A 25139-nucleotide genomic window follows, 5' to 3' on the forward strand; every position below is an offset into this window, starting at 1 on the left:
AAGATTATTGAAATAATATGTTCATGTAAAGTATGAATTCTCTATCATTCATTCCGGAGCATAATAGCTTCTAAATTGCAACTTATTTTAATATTTATTTTCGACTTTTGCTATTTTGATCATATTTTAATGTAATATATTTTGACTGCTATGGATTTACTGATAAGAAAAATGCATTTGTGAAAATTTTTACTTTTTGAAAATTAAAAATAAAAAAAAAGTAATTTTTTCACTTAATCGATTTTTTGGTATAACGAAATGTAGTTCGACTTTTGTCAGAGCAAATATTAGTCGGGAAATTTCGTAAATTTTATATTATTTCAGCACATATAAAACAGATTCGTTGTGATTTGTTCCGCCATCGAATTTTACGATTATAACCATAAATTTTTTCAATACTAGCAACTAAAATTTTTCAGCCACATCAAAAAAAATTCGGCCATTTGGACTAATTAATTTTATTGCCAATACATTAGGTTACGTCTATCAAAACTATTTTAAAACAGAAACATGTATATTTAAAACAGGAAAATTTACTTAATACAAATTCAAATTTGCTATGCTCCCAAGTTCTTTATCATCTAAATTTCAAATGCTGAAAATTTTTGGTAAAATCTGTACATAATGTATGTTAAGTGGTTGCACATTTTCGAGTTTTAGGTCAAAATAGCAATATTTTCCAAAAAAAATAAAATTAAATGTTGAAAAATAACTCTTTTTAAAAATAGTTATTTTTGTATTTAATTATTAGTCAAATTATGAGTAGCAACATTCAAAATAACAGATTGTTCATGATTTAAATAAATTTAAATTTGAATAAATAAAGAGTTGTTACAATTTTTAAACTACTAAACGGCTTTTATTTGCAATCAAAAGTATCCGGTTTATTTAAAGGAAATAAACCAAACGTTTTGAAAAGGTTAAAACGTAACAATATAATATTTAAAATTTAAAATTTTGCAAAATTTGAACTTTGACCTTCACTATTCATATTTGTTATATGATATTTGTTATTTTGGCTACATATTGGTGTAACGAATTTTTTTATAAAAAAAAAAACATTTTTATAAAAAGACCTTAAGCTCAAATAATTATTATTTTATAGTGTATTAAAAAGGTCAAATAAAGTAAAGTATCTGATAAATACTAACACCCATATTCATAGAAAAAATAAATTTAAATAATGTTTTAAAGCAAAATTTCCATACCAAAAAAAAAATCGTTAAATTTCAAGCTAAATTAATAATTAAAACAACTTTTTGAGTTATTTATTTAACAAACTTGTTACTAAAGAGTGAAATTAATTAAAGTGTCAAAAACACCAGTATAAACGGTTTAAATTTCGGTTATAATTTCGGGCCGAAATTAATTAATTTCGGTGAAGTCTGAATGTGCCATTAGCCATTTTTTAACCGGTTTTCGGTTTCTTCGAAAAATTTTAATTTAATATAAACTGGTTTCGGTTTTTTTATAATAACCTCTTTTAAAAAAAGTAGTATTTCTACTCCTTTTTTTAAAAAAAAGTAGTATTTCTACTTCTTTTTTTAAAAAAGTAGTATTTCTTCTCCTTTTTTTAAAAAAGTAGTATTTCTTCTCCTTTTTTTTAAAAAAGAAGTAGTATTTCCACTCCTTTTTTTAAAAAAAGTTGTATTTCTTCTCCTTTTTTTAAAAAAAAGTAGTATTTCTACTCCTTTTTTAAAAAAAAGTAGTATTTCTACTCCTTTTTTAAAAAAAAGTAGTATTTCTACTACTTTTTCAAAAAAAGTAGTATTTCTACTCCTTTTTAAAAAAAAGTAGTATTTCTACTCCTTTTTAAAAAAAAGTAGTATTTTTACACCTTTTTAAAAAAAAGTAGTATTTTTACTCCTTTTTCAAAAAAAGTAGTATTTCTACTCCTTTTTCAAAAAAAGTAGTATTTCTACTCCTTTTTTAAAAAAAGTAGTGTTTCTACTCCTTTTTTAATAAAAGTAGTATTTCTACTCTTTTTTAAAAAAAAGTAGTATTTCTACTCCTTTTTTAATGACTTTAATTTAATTTCAAATGTCAACAACTACGTTAGGTTTTTTAAAAACAAAAATCTATTTTCTATTTGGATCAAATTTGACCCGAAGATCGTTAACGTCAGTAAATTTGAAGACCTTAGGAATAAGTAAAACACAGTTTAAATGCTTTGGAGTATATCGATTTTTTTTTTGTTTTTATAAAACTAGACATTGCAAATAATCTTTTACTTGGTGTATTTGTAGAACACATATAAAGTAAGTTTTCAGGCTTTCCAGATCACTTGTGACATTTTCTAAATATAAATAGTCTTCTACAATAGTTGAAATATTTGTTTTAATTTTTTTTTTTTTTGATTTTGAATACTTTTTTAAGTTTTTAATACACTAAAACTCATAAAATCGGCCCACAAATGGCTGAGATATAAGGAAAAAACCGTGACAACCTCGATTTTTGGCTTAATTTTGATATCTGGACTATATCTGGATTACTAAGACAATATGGATATCTAATGATAGATATTTCAATGTCCATTGCAACGAGGTATATAAGGCTAAAGGGTCAAAATCGGGAAAAATATTTTTTAACCCGAATTTTTTTATAAAAAAAAAATTTTTTGTCATACATTTTTTTTCACTAATAAATTTAAAATTTTTTTTAAAAAAAATTTGGAAAATAAAATTAAAACAAAACAATTTAAAAAAAAAATACAAATTTAAAAAAAATTTAATTTTCAAAAACAATTTTCAAAAAAAGCTTAGTTTGGTGTAGGGATTCGGCACAGCCGAATATAGAGCTCTTACTTATTTATTTATTGCTTCTTTAGATTGCTAATCTTAGTCGGGACATATTAAATCTTTTCATAATTTAATATAAAAATAATCCCTGAAATGAATAAATTTTTCTAGTTGCTACTTTTTTCAAAATTTCTTTACCGTTACAATTATGTGCACACGTTACAACCCTGTTCATTTTAGTACAACTATAGTTTAACCTTGTGTAAACCCAACTATATTTATTCACCACTCTAAATGACACTGACAAACAGCTGTCGCATGGTGAACATTTTTGACAAGCGTCAAACATACCGGCATACAAAAAAAAACAAAAGGAATTTTTATAAGAAAACGAAAGAAATTTTTGTGAAAAATTCACACAATTCTATTAAATAGAATTAAAAAATATATTTAAAGAATATTACCAATGAAATAAAAACAATAAGATATTAAAAAAGATATTGTTAAATTGAGAGAAAAGGTAATTTAAGGTGTTGAAGGTAAACGCTGGCCAGACAACGTCATCAGATACCAAAAAATAATAAATGAAAAATGCCGTGACGTTTATAATAAATTGGTTCGAATAAAACAAAAAATAAATAAAAGTGGTGTGACGGGAACGTGCATTAAGAGTATTAAGCTTTTTTTATACATATCAAGCTATGAGCTGCTGCTAATATTTGCTTCAGCTGCTTATTATTCCATAATAAAATTTAATAAAGAAAAAATCTAAATAATTTTGTTGCTTTTGCTTGTGGTTGGTTTTATTGTTTTACCTCTTGATTCAAGAGCACAGCACAACTAGAGAAAAACTAAAGCAACAACAACAACATTACACGGGTCTACAACAACGCATATATATAAATATATATAAAGAGTGTATAAAACTAATCTAATCAAGAAAATATATATAGAAAAACTGAATAAGAAAGAAAAACAAAAAATATAATTTTTGTGTTGTTTTTTTTTTGCAAACATTAAGACATTTCAACTAAATAATTATTAAATGTACAAATTGTACAACAACAACTAAACATACAAATCATAGTCCGACTTCAGCTGGATAATAACTACAAATAATATTTTTTTTATTTTGTTGTTATTGTTTTGATATTTTTCAATTTCATATTTATGTTTTGTTGGTGAGTGAGTGGCTTGTTGGCTGGCTCCCCACTATGGAAGTCGACTAGTTGAAAACAGTTATTTTCGTAGCGCATACAAGGTGCCAAGCAAAAGTAAACGGGCGCGCACGGTTTTTGTTGAAATCTCTTGTTAAAAACGGTGAGCTGAACTGTGATCGGTTTTAAGGAAAAATCTTGAAATTTCCTTTATAGAATTCTATTCTATCTAATGACATTTGTTGTTGTTTACCAAATCTACAACACGTGTAGCTGAAATCATAAAAAATTAAAAAAAAAACACTAAAACATCTTATTCAATATTTCATCATAAAAATAGATTTTGGACCTCAACTATCTCATTAAATATTTAATGAACAATCTTGTAATAAAATTGTTTATCAAAAGTGCCAACTAAACTGGAATTTCTGTAAAAATAAAACGAACACACAAAATTTTGTATTGTCATGTTAAATCTCATCATAGCTACATACCTAGATTGTTTTAGTTAAATTGTTTTTTGGTGCTGCTGTGGATTTTGCTATTGTTGTTGTTTTAACTGCGTACTTGGCAGCCAATGAGTTCAAGACCCTCCAAATAAACACTCTACATAGTCATAGCTATTGGCAAGGGGAACTAGTTAATTCGATAATCTACAATCATTTGGTTTTGTAATTAAAAATACAGTAATTAGTTAAACTTACGATTTGTGTTTAAATTGTTAACTAAAATCCTATAAACATAAATTCATTTCCTACATTTTTGTATATCTAAATCTAAAAATTGTGAACACACTTGTGGTACTATAAAGAAAATAGAATATGCTTATCATTAAAACTTCTAATGATAGACATATTTTGAGTTTAAATATGCGGGATATGGATTCCGAGCCAAAAGAATTGTTCATCTTTTGAGGCCAAGAACGAATCAAGCCAATATCGGATACTCCGTTCCAGAGTGAAGCATCCGAGAGAAAGCGTTCTGCATCGATGTAAACAAATAATAGTGGGACGGGGCACGGTCTGAAGAGGCAAGACTTCCCACCCACTTCATTCTAAATACTTTTTAACAGGTATTGCATAATGTGGCCGAGCGTTGTCATGATGAAATATTTAAGTTTTAAGTCTGGGCATTTTTTCGGACAATGCTCGCTTCAAATGAATCAGTTGCGTTCGGTACAGGTCGCTGTGATGGTCTGGCCATAGATAGGACCCTTTTGATCCCATCAAATAAGGAGCACTACCTTAGCGCCATATATATTTGGCTTTGAGGTCGATTCGGCTGGTAGGCCGGGCTTCACGTACGACCTCTTACGCTTCGGGTTATCGTAATGGATTACGTTTTCATTGCAAATAATGATTCTGTGCAAAAATGATTTTCTTTTTTTGCGTTAAAGCTGTATTTCAGACATAAAAAATCTTCAATTTTGGATAAATCCTGCTACTCGAAGACATTTTGAAATTGCTGCTTGATTTTGCAAGCTCTTGTTGAGTTTGACAATAATCTTCATGGAGTAATTCCTCCAATTCTTGGTCTTCAAACGTTTTTGGCTGGCCTCATCTCTTACACATTAAAAAACTTCCCGCATATGACTATTCGTTGGATTTCGAAGCAAAATAAAACTGTGTGGTTTACAAAATAATGTTCAATAACTAAGTGAGAATAAATGAGAGATATGTACCCTTCAAAACGACATACAATTTATTAAAAACAAAAACCGCGTTCAAAAGATACGCCATCTATTGTAAATCCCGTATTTTTAAGTCACACACCCAATACATTCTGATTTGAAAAAGTTAATCTTAACCAGTTTTTCAGATTTAACTGATTCATAACTGCAAAACAACGTAACAACAAAAATACTTACAAAATAATACGAAAAAAAGCTAAATTATAATTTGGAAATGTGATTGTCATTCTACTTAATTATTAAAATTTAGATTATATCACAGGTACTTTATATTTCAATGGTTTTTTTCCTCCTCACCTTATTGAAATTATTAAGTTATTTTGCATTTTAGGTGACAAATATATCTATATTTGAAGGGGTAGGCTGTGTACTCGGAGACCCATAGGATCTATTCTGATACACTTTAGAAATAGAACTAGATGTGAAGAGAAGAAATGAAATTGGAAAGAAAAGTAAAGATAGAAGTCAGATGGTATAAAGAGAAATAAAGTGAAATACCCTGTCCGAAAAGGACAGGAAATAATTATAGACTGGCATTCCTAGGGTCCAGTTAACTAAAATAGTCTGCATTTTTGCCAGAGACTCTGTAATCTATGACAGTTACATAAAATAAGTTCCACTGTTTCTAGTTCCTAGGTGACGATATAAAGTATTGAATGTTAAACGATTATTTAAAAAAAAAAATTATTGGTTTTTGGCTTAATTTAGTAGTAAAAAATCCCAGAACTAACTGGGAGTGAACTTTTTTTTAATATTTCAAAGGAAATTAAAAAAGTACGGGAAATTTGGAACCCGAGCCCGGGCATTCCGGAGCAAATATCACATTGTCGTGGGAACATACTATATTTGAATTTTTATAGCTTTAAACAGCAAATATTAAAAATGACTAACTTTTTGTCGCTTCTTTCTTTTAAATATTTACTCTCAAGTAGGTCAAAGTTATATGTTTGTTTTAATTAGCATAAATTGGAAACATCAATAAAACGTTTAACATTAAGACCTTGTAGGTAAACGGAAGGTTTAATATTTTTAATGAATAAGCAGTGTGATGCTAAAATCTTATAAGTAGCTAATAAAAAAATGGTTACCTAAAGAAATGACTTTAAGAAAATATAAATTACGAGCAAAAGTATCAATTAGTTTCACTAAAAATTAATATAAATAGTTCAAGAGTTTTGTGTAATTGATTTGAATTATGTACGTCCAGGATTCACTGTGATTCTATTCGAAAATTATAAAAAGTAAGAGAAAACACAATAGAAATAAGAAAAATAGATAAAGAAGACTAAGGCATTGCTTGTAGAAATTTATAACAGTTTCAGGAAAAAGCAGTGGGGCTTCTCCACTTAACCTTGCTATAATTTACGAATATACCTTTTCCCCTAGCCAATACATGTATTTTTTAAATTAAATTTTTTAATGTTTATACAAAAAACTCATCATAAATAATTGACAATTTTACCTTGACTTTTTTTGTTGTTGTAGAAGATCACTCTCCCTCTCTTTAAACCAAAAATCTGCAACTACCTAGAAACATTATTAATTGGCTTATCACACACAAGTCAAAGTGAAAAGCGTACAAGAACAAGGCCGTTTCAAGGCATTATTTGTTTAATCTGGCGTGATCATTTTTCGGAACACAAGATACGAAAATGGCCAATAATATTGATACTTTAACCAATGAATGGGATGAATTGAATAAAGAATTTGTAGATTTGGAGGTAAGTTTTGTGATAATGGAAATCTTGAATTGTTTTTTTTAGTTTTCTAATTTTTTTTGTTTGTTTTTTTTATAGGACTGCAATCGTAAATATATTGAATTGCTGGAACAATTACATTCCCATCAACAAAAATGTTTCAATGAAATAAAACATCAGCGTTATCGCATGAATCAAATTAGTGCATCGCTAAAGCAGTAAGTTTTTATTTGAGTTTTTTTGTTCATATTTGTTTTAATTATTAGTTTGTTTATTTAATTTTAAGCTAGAAACTGAAGCAAAGCTTCGAATTATAATTAAATTTAAGCTTAAATCTTAAAAATCTTAATTCAGAATTAAAAATTTTAGCAATTCATTCCATAAAACCATTTCCAACTAAACAAAGGTTTCTTTAAAAAGTTTATATGCAATTCTGTACATTTGATACATCCTCCGAATGGCCACTATAAACGGCAATCTCATCTAAAATCCTACCTTCAACCAACTGCCATAGATTGGTACTGATCATTCCGATCGATGACTGAGAGTTAATATCATGGTTCAAAGATTTCTTCAGATCCACCTCTACTCTCTTTTGGGAGCCTTTAAGAGCGCTAGCATGTGTTAAACCACCAGTCTTCACCGATTCCGGGATCTTCAGTACCTTAGTCGTGGAATGTTGATCACTGCCAGCTTTGTTTCCTTTAAGGTTCCCTTTAGGGAGTACCTTAAGGTAACTAGCCGGAAGATTCATTGCATTATTCACCCTTTTTACCTGTGAAGATGACGGTGATACCATTCTAAAGCTCGTGCTGAAGCCCTGAGCGATTCAGAAGTTGGAGCATCACCGCCCTTATTTTCACCTCAGCGACACCCTTACGAGTGCTTGCCTGTTCGTCGTCAGCATCTGCATGATACTCCCCAAAAAAAAACCTACCCAAAACTGCAGTTACAGGACCGTAAATTCTTTCGAATTTATAGACGTACTGCCAATGTTTTTTGAGAAGATACTTCTCCTTTGAGGTAAATGAAACCGCATTTCTTTTCTCCATCTTATCGACCTAGAGATTTCCGGGTTCCGCGCCTAGTTATCTCTTCCTTCGTTCGGCTAGTATTCAATATATCACGTGGTGGGGCACTTGGCAACTCCTCCGCGGCGAACTGCGACCACCAATAGAGTCTCTCGACAATCCCAGAACACCGTCCACAATCAAAACTGCTGCCCTTCATGATCCATTATCCTGGCAGGAACCTCCGTTAGGGCAAGACCTCCCTCTAATTTACCATCATCCCTCACGGATTCCCCTACGTCCCTGAATGCTACAGCTACAAACCAGCTACTCCTTCATCAGTACTCACTTCCGTACCATCTACTCCTACTGAATTAACTTGTTATCATCAATTTCGTTCCCATACAACACTGTGACGGCATGCGTGGACTAGGAAACTAACATACCCTGACGCTGATGAGTGCTTTTAGCGGTTAGTTTATTTAAGCACTTAGTAACCGTACAGGCCTTCGGCACTGCTATCAACCTGGTATTCAATAAAGACAAGAAGCGAACCTAGTCTAATGGATGACCCGTAAATAATATTTTATGTCTTAATAGCAGCGTTAACAACGAATGGTATCACGTCCTCCCCAATATCTTGACAAGATGAATAAGCAATTGTATATTAACTCCAGAACGTACCAGAACGTACAGCTGTAACAATCGGAAGTTGTTGAGCAGACCTGTAATAACCAAAACAAATATTACGGAAACAAATTGTTTAACCATAATTTCCTCAAAAATTTTATGAAGCTATTTCAACTCATGAAGTTTATATCCATCAATAATTTGATTATAATGTTAAAAAGAAAAAGCACCGCTTTCTAAGATAATAATGATTATAATTATCATTGTTATTATGCACTAAAGGAATTTTTCTTTCTAATTTGCCCTTTCTTTATTATGGTTATCGATATCTATTAACAATTTCAACAATTTCTGCGTTCTGTGAAATTTGTACCTTGGATTTCTTGTTATTTTTTTCAATTTTCTACGAATTTGATAAGAATTTTTGTATGTGGAAAACATATAAAAATAAATGTTATAAAATCATTAACAATTATTAACAAATAAATATAAAGAGTACTTTTTTTGTTGTTAGGTATCCATGTCCCCAAAATAAAACATTTTAATGTTTGCATGTGTATTTATTTATTTCTTTACCTGTGCCCAACAATCTAATAATGTTTATACTTGTCCATTTTGTTATTTAATTGATAAGCACAAAATTATGATGGCATTTATAATAAATGGTTATGGTTTTCTTGTTATATTGCTAATCATTTTAGAGATAAATCGGAAATATAGAGATATTTAGAATTTTTTGCAAAATTCAACAGAAATTTTAACAAAATTCAATAGAATTTCACAATAATTTTTGTTTATCGAAAATGGTTTTTTACAATGTATATATTTTTAACACCAAATTATTGTATTAACTGGTATATAGGTCTGTTCATGCCGGAGAATTCTTTTGTTACCTGAGCCAAATTGAAATATCTGTTTCCATATTATAAGTTTGAAAAATTAGACAATTTTGTAGCATTAAAAAGCTTTGTTTGAAGCAAACATTCATAAAAGTAGCTAGGAAGTTATATTTATACAGATATAGATAAATTTAACATTTAAAATCTAAAGATTTATCCCCACATTCACAATATATTTTTAAAATTTATAAACAAAAAGGTTTATAAAACAAAATTTCCGTACAATGATTTGTTTAATAAACCTTTGATTATATAAACGCCCTTTAACATTTAAAACCCAACTAATAATTTACTTTTTTCTTAATCTTACAGATTTAAAAATATTCAATCACCCGAAGAAAAAGAAAAAGTTGGAGAATTGCAAAAAAATACTCTTAAGCGCAAAGCTCAACTCTATGAAATTGAGCAATCATTACCAGCTAAATCAGGTCGCTATCTAAGAGTAAGTTAAACAAATAAAACAAAATTTCCTTAACTAACATTTTATATTTTAAAATAACAGATAATTTTGGGTGATGTTAATGTTTCAATTCTAAACAGAAACGATAAAGTGCGCTATAAAGATGAATATGAAAAATTCAAATTGATACTCAATGTCATAGGTCTATTAATGGCCTTTGTTAATTTGATATTTAATTACAGGTAAACAAAATAATAAACTTAATAACTAAAATGTTGTATAAAAAGTAAAATATTTTTTTTTTTTGTATTTCTTTCTAAAGAGCCCTCGAATTATCCTACATTTTCTTATTGGTTTGGTACTATTGTACCCTAACCATACGTGAATCGATTTTAAAAGTAAATGGCTCTCGTATCAAGGGCTGGTGGCGGGCCCATCATTTTATATCGACTGTGGCCGCTGGTGTATTACTGGTATGGCCTCAGGGTGAACATTGGCAACTGTTTAGAAATCAATTTATGTACTTTAATGCCTATATAAGTAAGTTATCTATTATATTGCTTTTTAATTCATTTAATATTTATATTAATTTATTTTATTGTTTATTAATCAAGGCATGGTCCAATATCTACAATTCGGTTATCAAAAGGGTTTGCTGTACCGTTTAAAGGCTTTGGGTGAACGCCACAATATGGACATTACCATTGAAGGTTTCCACTCTTGGATGTGGCGAGGTTTAAGTTTCTTATTGCCCTTCTTGTTCATGGGTTATGCCTTCCAGGCCTATAATGCTTGGACATTATATAAATTGTCTACCAGCCCACCAGATGCACCTTGGCATGTAAGTTTCTCAATTTAATTTTAATACTTTTTACCCCAATTATAATGCTTTGTTATTAACGATATCCATCTGCTGTTTAAAATCAGCTTTCTGTAAATCCAATATTACTTTTATAACTATTATTTGTTTTCAAATTTTGGTATTGAGAGAATTTTGTTATTGAAAATCTGCAAAATCGTTCCATAAATGGCTGAGATGGCCTTCTTATCAAACATTATTTTAAAAAATCGATTAATTTCTAGCAAGTTAATTCATATTTTTCTTGAAAAATCTTTTTTCTAAAAATATTACTTGTTCCCACGACAATTGCATGTTAACTCCGGAACGAATCAGCTAAATATTGCATACCTTTCGGTATCAACCAATACTGTTTACGATATTTTCGCCGTTCCCACGACAATTGGATTGACGCTCCGGAACGACCCGATTCCCAATCGGTCAATGATTGTCAACTCAGCAACAGCTGTAACAACCGGAAGTTTTTTTCCCGGGGAAGAACTTCCAACAACAGCGGGACAACAACAACGATATTTACATACAAATATGCAGATTTTAAAAATTTTGAGAAAAATTCTGAAATTTTTGATAAAATCCAAAAATTCTTTAAGCAATAGCGTTACTTCCAAAAAAGCGGTAAATTCAAACAAAATCTCTAAAATAAAACATCTTTAGGTTCAGAAAAAACAACAGGTGAGGAAAAAAATCGAAAATCTAAAGCCAAATTAGAAGAAAATCGCTAATTTCTCACTCAAGTTTTGAAAAGTATTTAAAATAAAAATGCTAAAATTTCACCCAAAAATCGCTTTATTAAAATAAAATAAAAATTCCGATAAAAAAACGATGATGAAAAAAATAAGAAAAAAACTTCCAAAAAATCTCCAATTATTGACTTAAAAAGGCGTAATTTTTTAAAATTTTTTACTTTTATTTTGAAACATTTGTACAATATAAATTTATTCAAAGTATTGGCTATGGTTAGTTATGACATTTTCCCATCTTTCTGACAACATATGGATTTCGAGCTAAAAGAACTACACATATTTTTATCCCAAGAACGAATCAATATAAATTCGAATACTCTGTTCTGAAGTGAAGCGTATCCCAGAGAGAGCGTTCTGCATCGATCGAAACAAATAGTAGTCGGACAGGGCAAGGTCTAGACTATAGTTATTAACAGGTATTGGAACATGTGGCCTAGCGTTGTCATGCCTGGGCGTTTTGGGGCAAATGCTCGCTTCACACAAATCAGTTGTGTTCGGTGCAGGTTCCCTGTGATGGTCTGATCAGATTACAGCAGCTCATAGTATATAGGATTCTTTTCCTCCCACCAAATATAAAGAACTACCTTAGCGCCATGGATATTTGGCTTTGGTGTCGATTTGGCTATTTGGCCCGACTTCACATACTCTCTTACGCTTCGGGTTATCGTAATGGATCCATTTTTCATCACAAGTAATGATTAAAAATGATTTTATTTTATATCGTTCAAGCTTCATTTCGTCTTCAGCTTCAGTTTGAAATTGTTGATTGAGTTGCTCCCAATAATTTTGCAAGCTCTTGTTGTGTTTGACAACAATCTTCATGGAGTATAATGGGCGATACATATTTGTCTTCCTTGTCAAAATCACACTAAATCTTTCGAAAATATTAATTTTGTATTCCCGTAATAAGTTTTTAATGAAAAGACTTTGTTGATTACAATATAATATTCAATAACTAACTGAGAATAAATGACAGATAACATTACGTTATTATAAAAAACAAGTAAGAAAGTATGATCGGTCAAGCCCGACCATATAATACCCTACACTAAAGTAAAAAAGCAAAAACATGTTTCTTTTAAAATTTCAATAATTTATATTTTTGAGTGATTTTCGGAAGTGGGCCTTATATGGGGGCTATGACCAATTATGGACCGATCAACATGAAATTAGGTTGTGTGATTTATGTCTATATTAAAGTTGAATTTTGTGTGTATACCAACCAACATTTTTAAGCGATTTATGCACGTTAAAGTGATTTTCGGAAGCGGGTCTATATGGGAGCTATGACTAATTATGGACCGATCGTACCAAAATTTGGTGACATGAATTTTGTTTATATAAAACTTATTTGGAGCGAAATTTGTGGAGATACATATATAAATTAAACATTTATGACCGATTAAGTCCAATTTCGTGAGGACATTTGTATGGGGGCTAGGTGAAAAAATGGACCGATTTCAGCCAGTTTCAATAGGCTTGGTCCTTGGGTCGAAAAAATAATATGTACCAAATTTGATCGAAATATCTTCAAAATTGCGACCTGTACTCTGCGCACAAGGTTTACATGGACAGCCAGCCAGCCAGCCGACCAGACGGACGGACGGACATCGCTTAATCGACTCAGAAAGTTATTCTAAGTCGGTCGGTATACTTTAAGGTGGGTGTTAGACTAATATTTTTAGGCGTTACACACAAACGCATAATACCCTCCCCACTATGGTGGTGTTTTAAAGTCATACACCTAATAAAAAATTTCCAAACAAATCTGTAATTTCAGAATTAATCGCCAATTCGCCAAAAATCGTCAATTCGATCAAAAATCACTAAATTTACAAAACTAAAATTTTTATTAAAAATTTTTTTAAAATCGCTTTATCTTCAAAAAAAAAAGAAGCTAGAAGTTACTAATTTTACAAAAATCACTTTTTTATAAAAAATAACTAATTTTACAAAAATCGCAAAATTTAGAAAACGAAAATCTTAATTAAAAATAGCAAATTATTGCAAAAAAAAAGACAATATGTACAAATAAAAAGAAAATCGTTAAAAAAATATTTTTTTTTTTGAATATTTATTTTACAAAAATTACTTAGAACAAAATTATTAAATTTATTTCTTTGTTTTTTTCAGGTTTCTGCTTTGAGCGGTTTATTCTTTTTGCTATTTATTGGCAATATCTGTACAACCCTATTGGTGGTACCCGAAAAGATACGTGAGCGCGCCAAGGAACGTTATCGTCTTATCAGTATGGGCAAATCAATGAAATTGCGCAAACAAATGAAGGTGAGTTAAAAAAAAAAACAAATGAAAATGATTCATAATAACAAATTCAAAATTCCGCTTAAATTGTACCCATGCAACTCATATATTTAGAAAATGTCAGCACAATATCAATAAGACTAAACTGTAACAATTTCCAGTACTATTATAAGAAATTCCCTTTAATTATTTTATTTTCAAATTAATTTTGTTAACACTTTTTTTCATTTACAGAATAGCATGAGTGAATCTGAACTCTCCTCTAAACCAGGCACCACAACATCACCCATGGCCGATTCTACCACATCGTTAGAATCAACGCTAGAAGACAAGAAAAGCAACTAGTGATAATAATCTAAAAAAAAGAATGAAACACACACACAACTATTTAAGAAAACTATAAAAGGAAACAAGAACTTAAGTTCCATTAAACTAAATGAAACACACATAAATTATTAAAAGTAACATGCAGACTTAGAATATTTATAATAGAAAAACTAACCTACCGAAAAATTAAATGGAAAAATAAAACAAACAATTCAAAATGGCTAAATAAAAAATCTTTAAATACTAAATTAAATAGTAGAATCTATAAACAAATATGCATGATCAAAATCGAAGGGAAAAAAACAATTAATTTTGTAAGAAAAATTATCAAATAAATTACTTGATGATTTTAACAGCTTTACAAATAGTAAGGCTTAAGTTTTACACATACAGGTTATAACATTCAAAATGTCAAAAACTTAATCTTAAACTTTATAAATATTGGAAATACCGTCTAAGACTTTAAGAGCTCTTTGCCAATGATATTTTTATGATTTTGGTATTTTACTTAGTTTAATAATTAAACCTTTCAAAACTTCTAAATTGATTTGTAGTTTAGCTTTTATTTACTGCATTATTTTCTTTAATATTGCTCAACATTTTTGAATTTTCACAACATCTAATTCAAATAAAAATTTTGAATTTCAAAACTCCTGAATTATAGTTAATGCTGCATGCAATTATAGAAAAATCTTTATAATTAAATGTTAATTACTCTTTGTTTAATTTATTATTATTATTATTTTATTTAGTTTTCCCTTTCTTAATCATAAGTTATACTAATTCTTCTTTTTACTATTATTTATACCAGATAATTTGTTTTAAGTCAGTTAAGATGGCTCAGGAATATTCATTCCAAGAATCCAACTAATGGCAAACAAAAATGAACAATATTTAAATGACTTTTAAAAAAAAAAAAAAAATAACATAATTTTCCTGCATTCTCTTGTATTTGTATTCTAAGAGCTAAAAGAAAACCAAACAAAACCACAATTAATTACACATTAGAGTAATTATGAGTACATTTGTATTTCTATTTGTTTGTATTATTTCAAATGATAGCATTTAAACTTAAACTAATACAACCAGCTAATTAGCTTAGGTCATTAAATGAATTGAGTATGATTAAAATACATTTTTAATATAGCAAAAAAAAAAAACTCCCAACCAAATCATTACTCAAATATGAGTAATTAAAAATTTAAATTTAATTAACATTTTGGTATTTGCGTAAGAAATTAACACACAAATTTGTAAACTTTAAAGTTAAATGTTCTTATTTAAAAAAAGTAAACTTTAATTTGTAATTGTGTAAAAAAAATAAAATTAAATTTTAACAAAACAAATCTAAAGGCTTTTAATTGTTTAGTTTTAATACTATTTGTTAAAACTACTTTTCTGTGTTTAATTTTCTTTTATATCATAAATAGGAATAGTTCTCAAAGCTATATTTCTATCAAAAATGATTACAAAATATTGAAGGCGGTTATTATTTCGAAATACAATGAATAAACAAGTAAGAGAGCTATATTCGGCGGTGCCGAATCTTATATACCCTTCACCAAATTATACTTCAATACAAAAATTTTAAATATTTTTAGGTAAACAACATTTTTTTCATTTTTTGGAAAAAAAAATTTCGAATTGTTTTTTAAGTTTCCAAAAAATTTTTTTTTTAAATTTCAAAAAAAATTTTTTTTTTTAATTCAAAATTTTTTTTTTGTTTTTTAATTTTTTTTAATATTTAGAGAAAAAACTTTTGGTGAAAAAAAATTCGGGTTAAAAAATATTTTTTCCGATTTTGACCTATTGTAGGTCCAACTTATTATATATGTCATTGCAAAGGTCTTTGAAATATCTATCATTAGATATCCATATTGTCTATATTAGTGATCCAGAAATAGGTCAAAAATCGAGGTTGTCCTGGTTTTTTTCCTTATATCTCAGCCATTTGTGGAGCGATTTTCCCGATTTTAAATAGTAACCGAGCCGGAAGTATTTCGGAGATATTGATGTATGAATCGTGTATGTAAGTTATTTGGGGTCGTCGGAAAGTTGATTTCAACAGACAGACAGACGGACATGGCTTAATCGACTCCGTTATCTATAAGGATCCAGAATATATATATACTTCATAGGGTTGGAAATGAAAAATGTAAAAATTACAAACGGAATGACAAACTTATATATACCTTTCTCACGAAGGTGAAGCTAAAATATGACTATATTAGGAAATATGATTGAAGCTAAAATATGACTATTTTTAGACCTTTAATTAAAGCTAAAATATGAATATATTCATATGACTACAAAACGGCCTACAATTGAATCTAGAATATGACTATATTAAGACCTATGACTAGTGTTTTTATCCCGGGAATTCCCGGTACAAATTTCCCGGGAATTTTGCCAATTTTTCACTACCCGATTCCCGAACTGAAGAAAATACATAGAAAACAAGTTAGAACTCTGTTTTTTTCAACAAAAAGCAGTAAAAAGTTTTTTGCTTATATCTTGGGAATAATAGACCGCTTATTATTATTATTATTTATCTGGGGTTTTTCGTATGAAAATTTAAAAAGAGAATTCATTATTTATTGAATTTATTTCTTATTGAATCATTCAAATTTCTTCAAATCCATAACAAAATAGCTTCAAAATTTTATTAAATGATTAAAATTTTCTTCAATTAAATTCTAGTACAAAAAGGTTTAAGACAATTTTTTCAATTAATTTTGTAAATGATTTGATTTAACAAAAATTTAATCATTCAAAGTTTGAATAAATTATGTTATTAATTAACTTTAAAATTAATTCAGTTTAAACAAAGGCCAAATGAATCTAAAAAATTAAATATTAGAAGGGATTTATGGAATGAAAGGCTGACATTTTTTAATTACGGATTAAGATTTTAGTGAATTAAGCTCAAATTTTATTAATTAATTCAAAGCTCTGATATTTAATAAATATTACACTAAGTTTTTATATAAAATTTGGCCATAATATTCCTAATTAACAGTATCATTATATATTTCGGGAATAGCCGGGTACCCGGGAATGTATAAAAAAAGTTCCCGATTCCCGGGAAATTAAAAACCCTACGTATGACTTAGGCTAAACTATGAACCAATTAAGGCCTACGATTGAAGCAATAATATGACTATCGGGGTTGTCATAGAATCCGATCATTGTCGGAATCTGTTTTGAAAAAAGTACATTGGTTTCGTGAAATAGAAAATTATCGGTTTTATATTCGATCTAGAATTCTTGAAACAGCTGCGTTTTTCAGCACATTGGCGTATTTTAAGATCTACAATTGAATCTAAAATATGACTATATTAAGACCTTCGATTGAGGCAAAACTATGACTATATTAAGGCCTACAATTGCATCTATAATGTGAATACTTATATTAAGCCAAAGCACCTACAATTAAAACTAAAATATGACTACAAGAAGACCTACTATTGAAGCAAAAATATGACAATGTTAAGACCTTCGATTAGGTCAAAACTATGACTATATTAAGACCTACAATTGAAGCTATAATGTGACTATATTAACACCTACAATTGAAGCTAAACAAGTAAGAAAGTATGGTCGGGCTTGACCGACACTAAGTAAAAGAGCAAAAACATTTTTCTTTTAAAATTTCAATAATTTATATTTTTGAGTGATTTTCGGAAGTGGGCCTCATTGGGAGCTATGACCAATTATGGACCGATCACCATGAAATTGGGTCGTGTGATTTATGTCTATATAAAAGTTAACTATGTTGAATTTTGTGTGTATACCAACATTTTTAAGCGATTTATGCACGTAAAAGTGATTTTCGAAGGCGGGTCTATATGGGAGGCGGGTCTATATGGTGGGTGTTAGACTAATATTTGTGAGTGTTACAAACATATGCACAAACCCACTATGGTGGTGTAGGGTATAAATATAACTACAAGAAGACTTACGATTGAATCTAAAATATGAAATTAGAATACACACGTTTATATGAAGACGATTCTTTTGACGACAGCACAGCTACACGACCACACGATTGCTTTTGCCGCTGTAGCCGAATTAAACTAATTTCTATTTCTGTCAACTACAAAGCAGAAATAGTGTTGCTAATATAATAAAAAATGTAAATCAAACGAGTGCTTAAAAAAAAAATATATTTTTTTTACTTAATTAAGAGAAGTTTTTGATAACCATATTGATGTAAATTAATAACAGGTACATAATTAATTATAACCATATATATATGTATGTTTACTGAAAATAATTGTTTAAATCTTAATTACTTTGGAATTTTGTACGGTTATTTTTTATTAAAGTGGCACCACTGAATTATAAATCAGCTGTTTACTTTGTAGCTGTCGTCTTTAAAATAATTCAGTAGCTGCCACACAACTACAACTCAAGCCAGCAGAATTTGTGTTCGTGTAGTCGTGTAGCCTGCTGTCTTCAATGTGTTCAATGCACCAATCGTAGGTCTGGTTCTAGCTTCAATCAAAACAAAATTTTCAAAAAAACCTTAACCCTCTAACCCGCAAGGCTGCCTTTAGGCGGGTATGTTAAATATTGGTTATTTTTCCCGTTATAACGGTAAATATGTGTAAAGAGAAACCATTTACTTATTGTGAAGCATTAAACACATTCAAGACAGCAGGCTACCAACTTCAATCTGTCAAAAATAAAATGCACACGTTTATATGGAGACGATTATTTTAACGACAGCACAGCTACACGGCCACACGACTACTCATGCCGATGTAGCCGAATTAGGCTAATTTCTATTTTTGTCAGCTACAAAACAGAAATAGTGTTGCTAATATAATAAACAAATGTAAATCAAATTAGTGCTTAAAAAAGATATATTTTTTTACTTAATTAAGAGAAGTTTCTGATAACCATATTGAAATAAATTAATAACAGGTACATAATTAATTATAACCATATATATATTTTTACTCAAAATAATTGTTTCAATCTTAATTACTTTGGAATTTTGTACGATCATTTTTTATTAAAGTGGCACCACTGAATTATAAATCAGCTGTTTACTTTGTAGCTGTCGTCTTTAAAATAATTCAGTAGCTGCCACACGACTACAACTGTAACCAGCAGAATTTGTGTTCGTGTAGTCGTGTAGCCTGCTGTCTTGAATGTGTTTAATGCATGATAAACAAGAACGTGCACTTGTCTTTTGTTTGTTTTTATTCCAACGTATTTCTTTTTTTTTTCAAACAATAACCTGGTATATTATTTTACCTCGAAATAAAATTGGCCGTTAGAGGGTTAACAAATAACTAGTTTTTTTAGAAAGGTTCTCTGGAACTAGTTCTTTCGTCAGTGTGTTTTGTTGAAAATTATCACTACAGTTTTAGGTACAAGTTTTATTGTTCCTTTAACTATATTACAGAAGACTTATATACTTTAGCAGTATTAAGATTTTATTAAATTATAAATCACTTTTTTCCATCTTTTTAATTATGTTTAATACATTATTAAACTTTGACCTTAAACATAAATGGACCAAAAATTATGTTAAAAATTTATGTATTGCCAACTGTCACTCACTCAAGTGTAATTGCATTATTTTTTTTAAAAACAATTAATTTCTTTTGTTTTACAAGTGACTTGTTCTTTTCGGTTGATGATTTTTAAAACATTGAAACTCACACATATTTAACACCTGTGCACAGGTAATGTAATTAATTATTGTCTTTATTTTCTGTTTTAAAGAACATTGGAAATTTAAACCAAACTGTTAATGTTAAATTTTGTATATAATATGAATAAAAATCTTAACAAACACACATATTCATGATACAGGCAAAAGTTTTCAATCAATCATCAATCAAACGAGCCCAAGGGATCAAAGAGCTTTGTCTTGTTGATATTCATTGCAACATTTGTTTTCACTCGTTTGTAGTTAATGATATAGTGGAAATATTATTTGCAAATATGTACATCCATGTACAAGTATGAATATATTCATATAGATACAAATATAAATAATTAAAACGCTTTCTCATTATAATTGCTATAATTGCTTGTAGAATTGGATATTGGACAGTCAGTAGCAGCAATTTTCGTTAACATCCCAAATGAGTTAAAATATAAGCGTTTTATGAATTGCAATAATGGTCAGTTATATACAAAATTTGATGGTGCAAAGTTTTGTTGCACCCTAGAGAAATTAATTATTATGATATTTAATAGTTTTATAATATAATTTTATATTTAACTCCCCCATCTCTGAGATCTTTGAAACAATTAGTATTTTGTGCACAGATAAAACAGATTCGTGATAGCAACCGAATTTGTTGCCAATCGAATGATTCGGTTGCACACACAGAATTTTTCGGTTCTATCAACTGAAAGTCAGTTTATAAAGAAGAATTTCAGTTGAAGTAACTAAAAATTTGTTACCACTTCTAAAATTTTGTAGCCACAACTGTAAAATTCGGTTACTAAGATAGAATCATTCGATTGGCAACAAATTCGGTTGCTATCACGAATCTGTTTTCTCTGTGTGTGGAGAAAAATCTCCAGCAATTCAAAATCGTTTTAAAAATGTATCTTTAAACTGAAACAATTCTGAAATGAACTTTCTGGGGGAGATTATAAATATTGTTACGTTTTAACCTTTTCAAAACGATTGTTTATTGCCTTTAAATAAACCGGATACTTTTGATTGCAAATAAAAGCCGTTTCGTAGTTTAAAAATTGTAACAACTCTTTATTTAAAATGTACAACAACAGAATTAAATAGTCACTCAATGTTTTTTATACACGTTTATAAATTCGCAGAAATACAGACACACTTTATAATGTACACGAATTCACTTGAAAAATACAACACACTTTAAGGCTCTCAGTTGATGTTTATTCGAAAAGCGTCTCTGATAAACTCACTAACGACTGCAACCTCTGCCACTATTAATAACACTGCCATCTGCACTCTAGATTGCTCTTTAACTGTCAAAGTTCGAATATTCTAGATCTTACTAATACATACGCCATCTGTGGTGTACTTTCTACAATGTTCTTTAACTGAATATTCGAATATACGTTCGCAGCAAACAGCGTTGCCAACTTACGATCAATGGTCAACTGAAAGCTTTTATTCAATGTTAATAATGCCCACAGATATGTTAAAGTTTGGGCACTGCTATTTGAAAGCATTGTTTTGCAAATTTAAATCAGCCTTTAAAATCGTTATATTTGAATTCAAGTACAATTTCGTAACAATATTTTTTTTAAATAGACATATTTTCAAACTCCTTAAAAATTTAGTGAAAATTTATTAAATCAATTCGGAGCTGTGTCAATAGTAGGCTAAGTACGGATTTTCTTAAACCGAGTACAAAATAATTGATTCATGTACGGATTCATCAATCCCAAAAATCTTAATTTTAGCTCTCCCTAAGTACAGCCGAGATTAAATTAATCTTAAAATGAGCTTGTTTCAAGAATTCTAAACTTCATTTAAGCACTAATTCATTCTTGATATAATCCAAAAATCGGATTGATTTAAGAATGTCCGAGATTGAATTAATCCCAAAATGAGCTTGTTTCAAGAATTCTGAACTTGATATAATTCAAAAATCGTATTGATTTAAGAATGTACAAAATTTAATTAAATGATATATCAATGTTTAGCTCTTATTTCTTAAGGAAATTTATCTAAAATATAATAATTAGGAGTCACTCGACTATTTTGATATTAAAATACGAAAAACAAATCCACAAAGTGGAGTTAATCATTTTGGCAATCAATCAATTCATATTTGCAATTAAATTTATTTTTTAACAACTTTTAAATGCAATGGAACTTAAGAAACGGTTAACTGTCAAACAAACTGTCATACTGCTCTCACTTTTTGATATTTATGATCTTGTAAATTATCATAAATAGATTGACGCTTGAGTAAAGCTACCAAATTATATACAGCCCAATTATGAATAAAAATTCCCCGAGAGTTTTTCGCCTTTTCTCATTTTTCCTATTCAAATTCAATGGGAAAAAACTCCCGGGGAACAAAGTCCCGCGGAATTTTTTATTCATAATTGGGCTGATAAATTTCCTTTAAAATCAGTTATAGACGACTGTTTTATCGCAAAATTGTGTTCAGTGATGAGGCTCATTTTTGACTGAACACCAAGACAAATGGGGGCACATCCAGGAAAATGAACCGTTTGTTGCGGTTTACTAGCCTTATTCACCTTATTTCTTCAAAAATTAAGCCGGAGCTCGAGTTAAGGTCAATGGAGATCGTTACCACAACATGATCAATAATGATTTTTTTTTAAATATGGATGACATTGATCCGGGCAAGATGTGGTTTCAACGGGATGGGGCTACGTGTCATACGGCGACCGCAACAATCGCTTTATTAAAAGCAACATTTGGCGATAATTTGATTTCGAGAAATGAACTTGTCAATTGACCTCCAAGTTCGTCGATTTGACACCTCACGATCATTTTCTGTGGGGTCACGTGAAGTCACTGATTTATGCTGATAAATTGATGCCTTGGAGGCCAACATTGTTCGTGTTATACTTGACATACGGCCAGCAATGCACGAAAAAGTGGTTAAAAATTGGACGTCCATATGAACGAACTCAGTTTTAATTTTAAATCTTTCGAATAACATTTTTTTTGATTTCAAGTTCTATCGGTCTTAAAAATACCCTTTATATGTATTCTACCAAAGTTTCGAAAGAATTAATTCTTGATACAATTTTCAAAACCAAATTAAATTTTATCTCTTAACCATTCCCTTTAACAATTCATTACACATTAATTCATAGGCTTAATTCCTTAGTACTACAAACGTATTTATTTATTACTTAAGTCAATGGATAAAATCTTTACAGAGATTTGAATTAACAATAATTTTATCATTCAAAGGTTGAATAAATTTGATTAAGAATTAATGCAATAATTATTCCTTTCAAATAAAAACCTTTCAATGAAGCTAAATAATTTGTTTTGTTGGGAATGGTTTTATGGCATGAATAGCTAACACTTTTTAATTCAGAATTAAGTTTTCAGGGAATTAATTTAAATGAATGAATTAATTAATTAGAAGCTATGATCATAGAGAACATAGAGCGGAAACTCGAAAAAAACTCAACCAATAAAATTACTCAAAAAAGTTACACATACGAGTGTTGTTTTTGTTTTCACATAGTTTTTTTTACTAATACATTCTCACCACTTAGGTTTTTGACAACTGAGTTAGGTCTTTGACAGGAGAGTTTCCGCTCTATGTGTTTTCTCTATGGCTATGATTTCAACATATTTGTTCACAGTTTGCTGGGTTATTTAAGTAATTTTGAAAACGAATTGAGTGCAACAAAATCCATGTCTATGGGGAGGGGATGTTAGAGACTTTAAGACGGCGCTATTGACGCAAAATTCTTTTTATTATTTAATTTTGTACAGAGCTGGGGCTATGTAATTAGGTTCGCAATTAAAAATGTTAGCAAGCGAATTACTAAAACACAATGGGGTTTAAACTAGGGTTCTATTTGGTAAAAAAAGTCGAAATCGACTTTTTGGTTTGAAAAAAGTCGAACAATCGATTATTTTATCTCAAAAGTCGATAAAAGTCGACTTTTTAGATTGTTAAAAAATATTTAATTGCAACATTATACTAAAACTATTGAAATTTGGTACACTTGCATTTTTTGTAGTGTATGCTAATATAAATAATAAATAAATGTTTATAAAATAAAGCTTTTTTCTACTCAAATTTCTTCTAACTATAATCGCCTTGATAAATTTAATTTTTATTGCTAAACATTACAAACGGCGCATCAATAAATGTAGAAACTATGTATTTTTTACAAGAAATGGTAAAAAGTTGAAAAAAGTCGAAAATAAGTTGGAAAGTCGAAAATAATCTAAAAAAGTCGATTTAACTAAAAAGTCGAAAGTTCGAAAAGTCGACTTTTTAAAAAACTGAAAAAGTCGAAAGCTATAGAACCCTAGTTTAAACGTTATTAAAAATTTATAATAAGTACAAAGAAAAAATTGGTTTAAAAAGATTCAATAGATAGTTTTTGAATACATTTTTTAATTTATAATTAATTTAATTTAGAAGAGACTATGCAATTAACCCATATCTACTGTATGTATTTAAAGAGCCACTTAAAATGTTTTTAAACATAAATCCAACTAACATTTAACGAATCCCATACCTGACCTATGAGTATTCTTAATAATTTTCTCATATAAATCAATAATTGAGAATCATTTTAATAAAACCAACAAACATTGCATACTAGAATTGTGCAATCCAATATTGAATTGTAGTTGTATGTATGATTGTTTACATGAGAGTGTATTTCGATACTTGAACAGAGATGGCTACCGTCGATTGATAGATACACTCAACTTAATTAATATGCACGCTTGCTAAAAATAATACACAGAAACTGATTAAAGCTTTATACGGTCAGAATACAAACATATGTATGTAGAAACATATGTATGTATGTACGACGAGGAGAGAATTTATTATACCCTACATCACTATATTGCATTTGTGTTGATGTTTGTAACGCCCAGAATCACTTTCGATTAAACGATTTCCGTCATTAATCGATTTCCGTTTTTTTTTCGATTAACCTTCGCTTTACCAATACCCACCCGGGTGACCACATCGATTTCATTGGTTTAATATTTTTTTTAATTTTTTTTCGATTTAAATGAAATT

The 25139-nt window shown here is 29.2% G+C and overlaps 1 protein-coding gene across 1 annotated transcript; it reads left to right on the top strand.

Annotated features, from left to right (window-relative positions):
- The first annotated feature begins 3911 nt into the window (after positions 1-3911).
- On the top strand, positions 3912-15758 carry LOC135958162 (transmembrane protein 120 homolog). Its single transcript, XM_065509037.1, has 9 exons — positions 3912-4058; positions 7071-7306; positions 7382-7500; positions 10134-10263; positions 10324-10463; positions 10544-10761; positions 10836-11062; positions 13957-14109; positions 14320-15758. The coding sequence occupies exons 2-9, from the start codon at positions 7238-7240 to the stop codon at positions 14428-14430; spliced, it is 1167 nt and encodes a 388-aa protein (XP_065365109.1). The 5' UTR covers positions 3912-4058; positions 7071-7237; the 3' UTR covers positions 14431-15758.
- Positions 15759-25139: the final 9381 nt, after the last annotated feature.

The sequence above is a fragment of the Calliphora vicina genome, chromosome 4 (genome assembly GCF_958450345.1).
Source record: "Calliphora vicina chromosome 4, idCalVici1.1, whole genome shotgun sequence".
Lineage (NCBI taxonomy): Eukaryota > Metazoa > Arthropoda > Insecta > Diptera > Calliphoridae > Calliphora > Calliphora vicina.

Excerpts from the sequence above, each read along its gene's own strand:
- LOC135958162 (XM_065509037.1), top strand. The coding sequence starts at position 7,238 with ATGGCCAATAATATTGATACTTTAACCAATGAATGGGATGAATTGAAT. Across the intron at positions 7,307-7,381 it reads AAGAATTTGTAGATTTGGAG|GACTGCAATCGTAAATATAT; the intron begins GTAAGTTTTGTG and ends TTTTTTTTATAG. Across the intron at positions 14,110-14,319 it reads AATTGCGCAAACAAATGAAG|AATAGCATGAGTGAATCTGA; the intron begins GTGAGTTAAAAA and ends TTTCATTTACAG.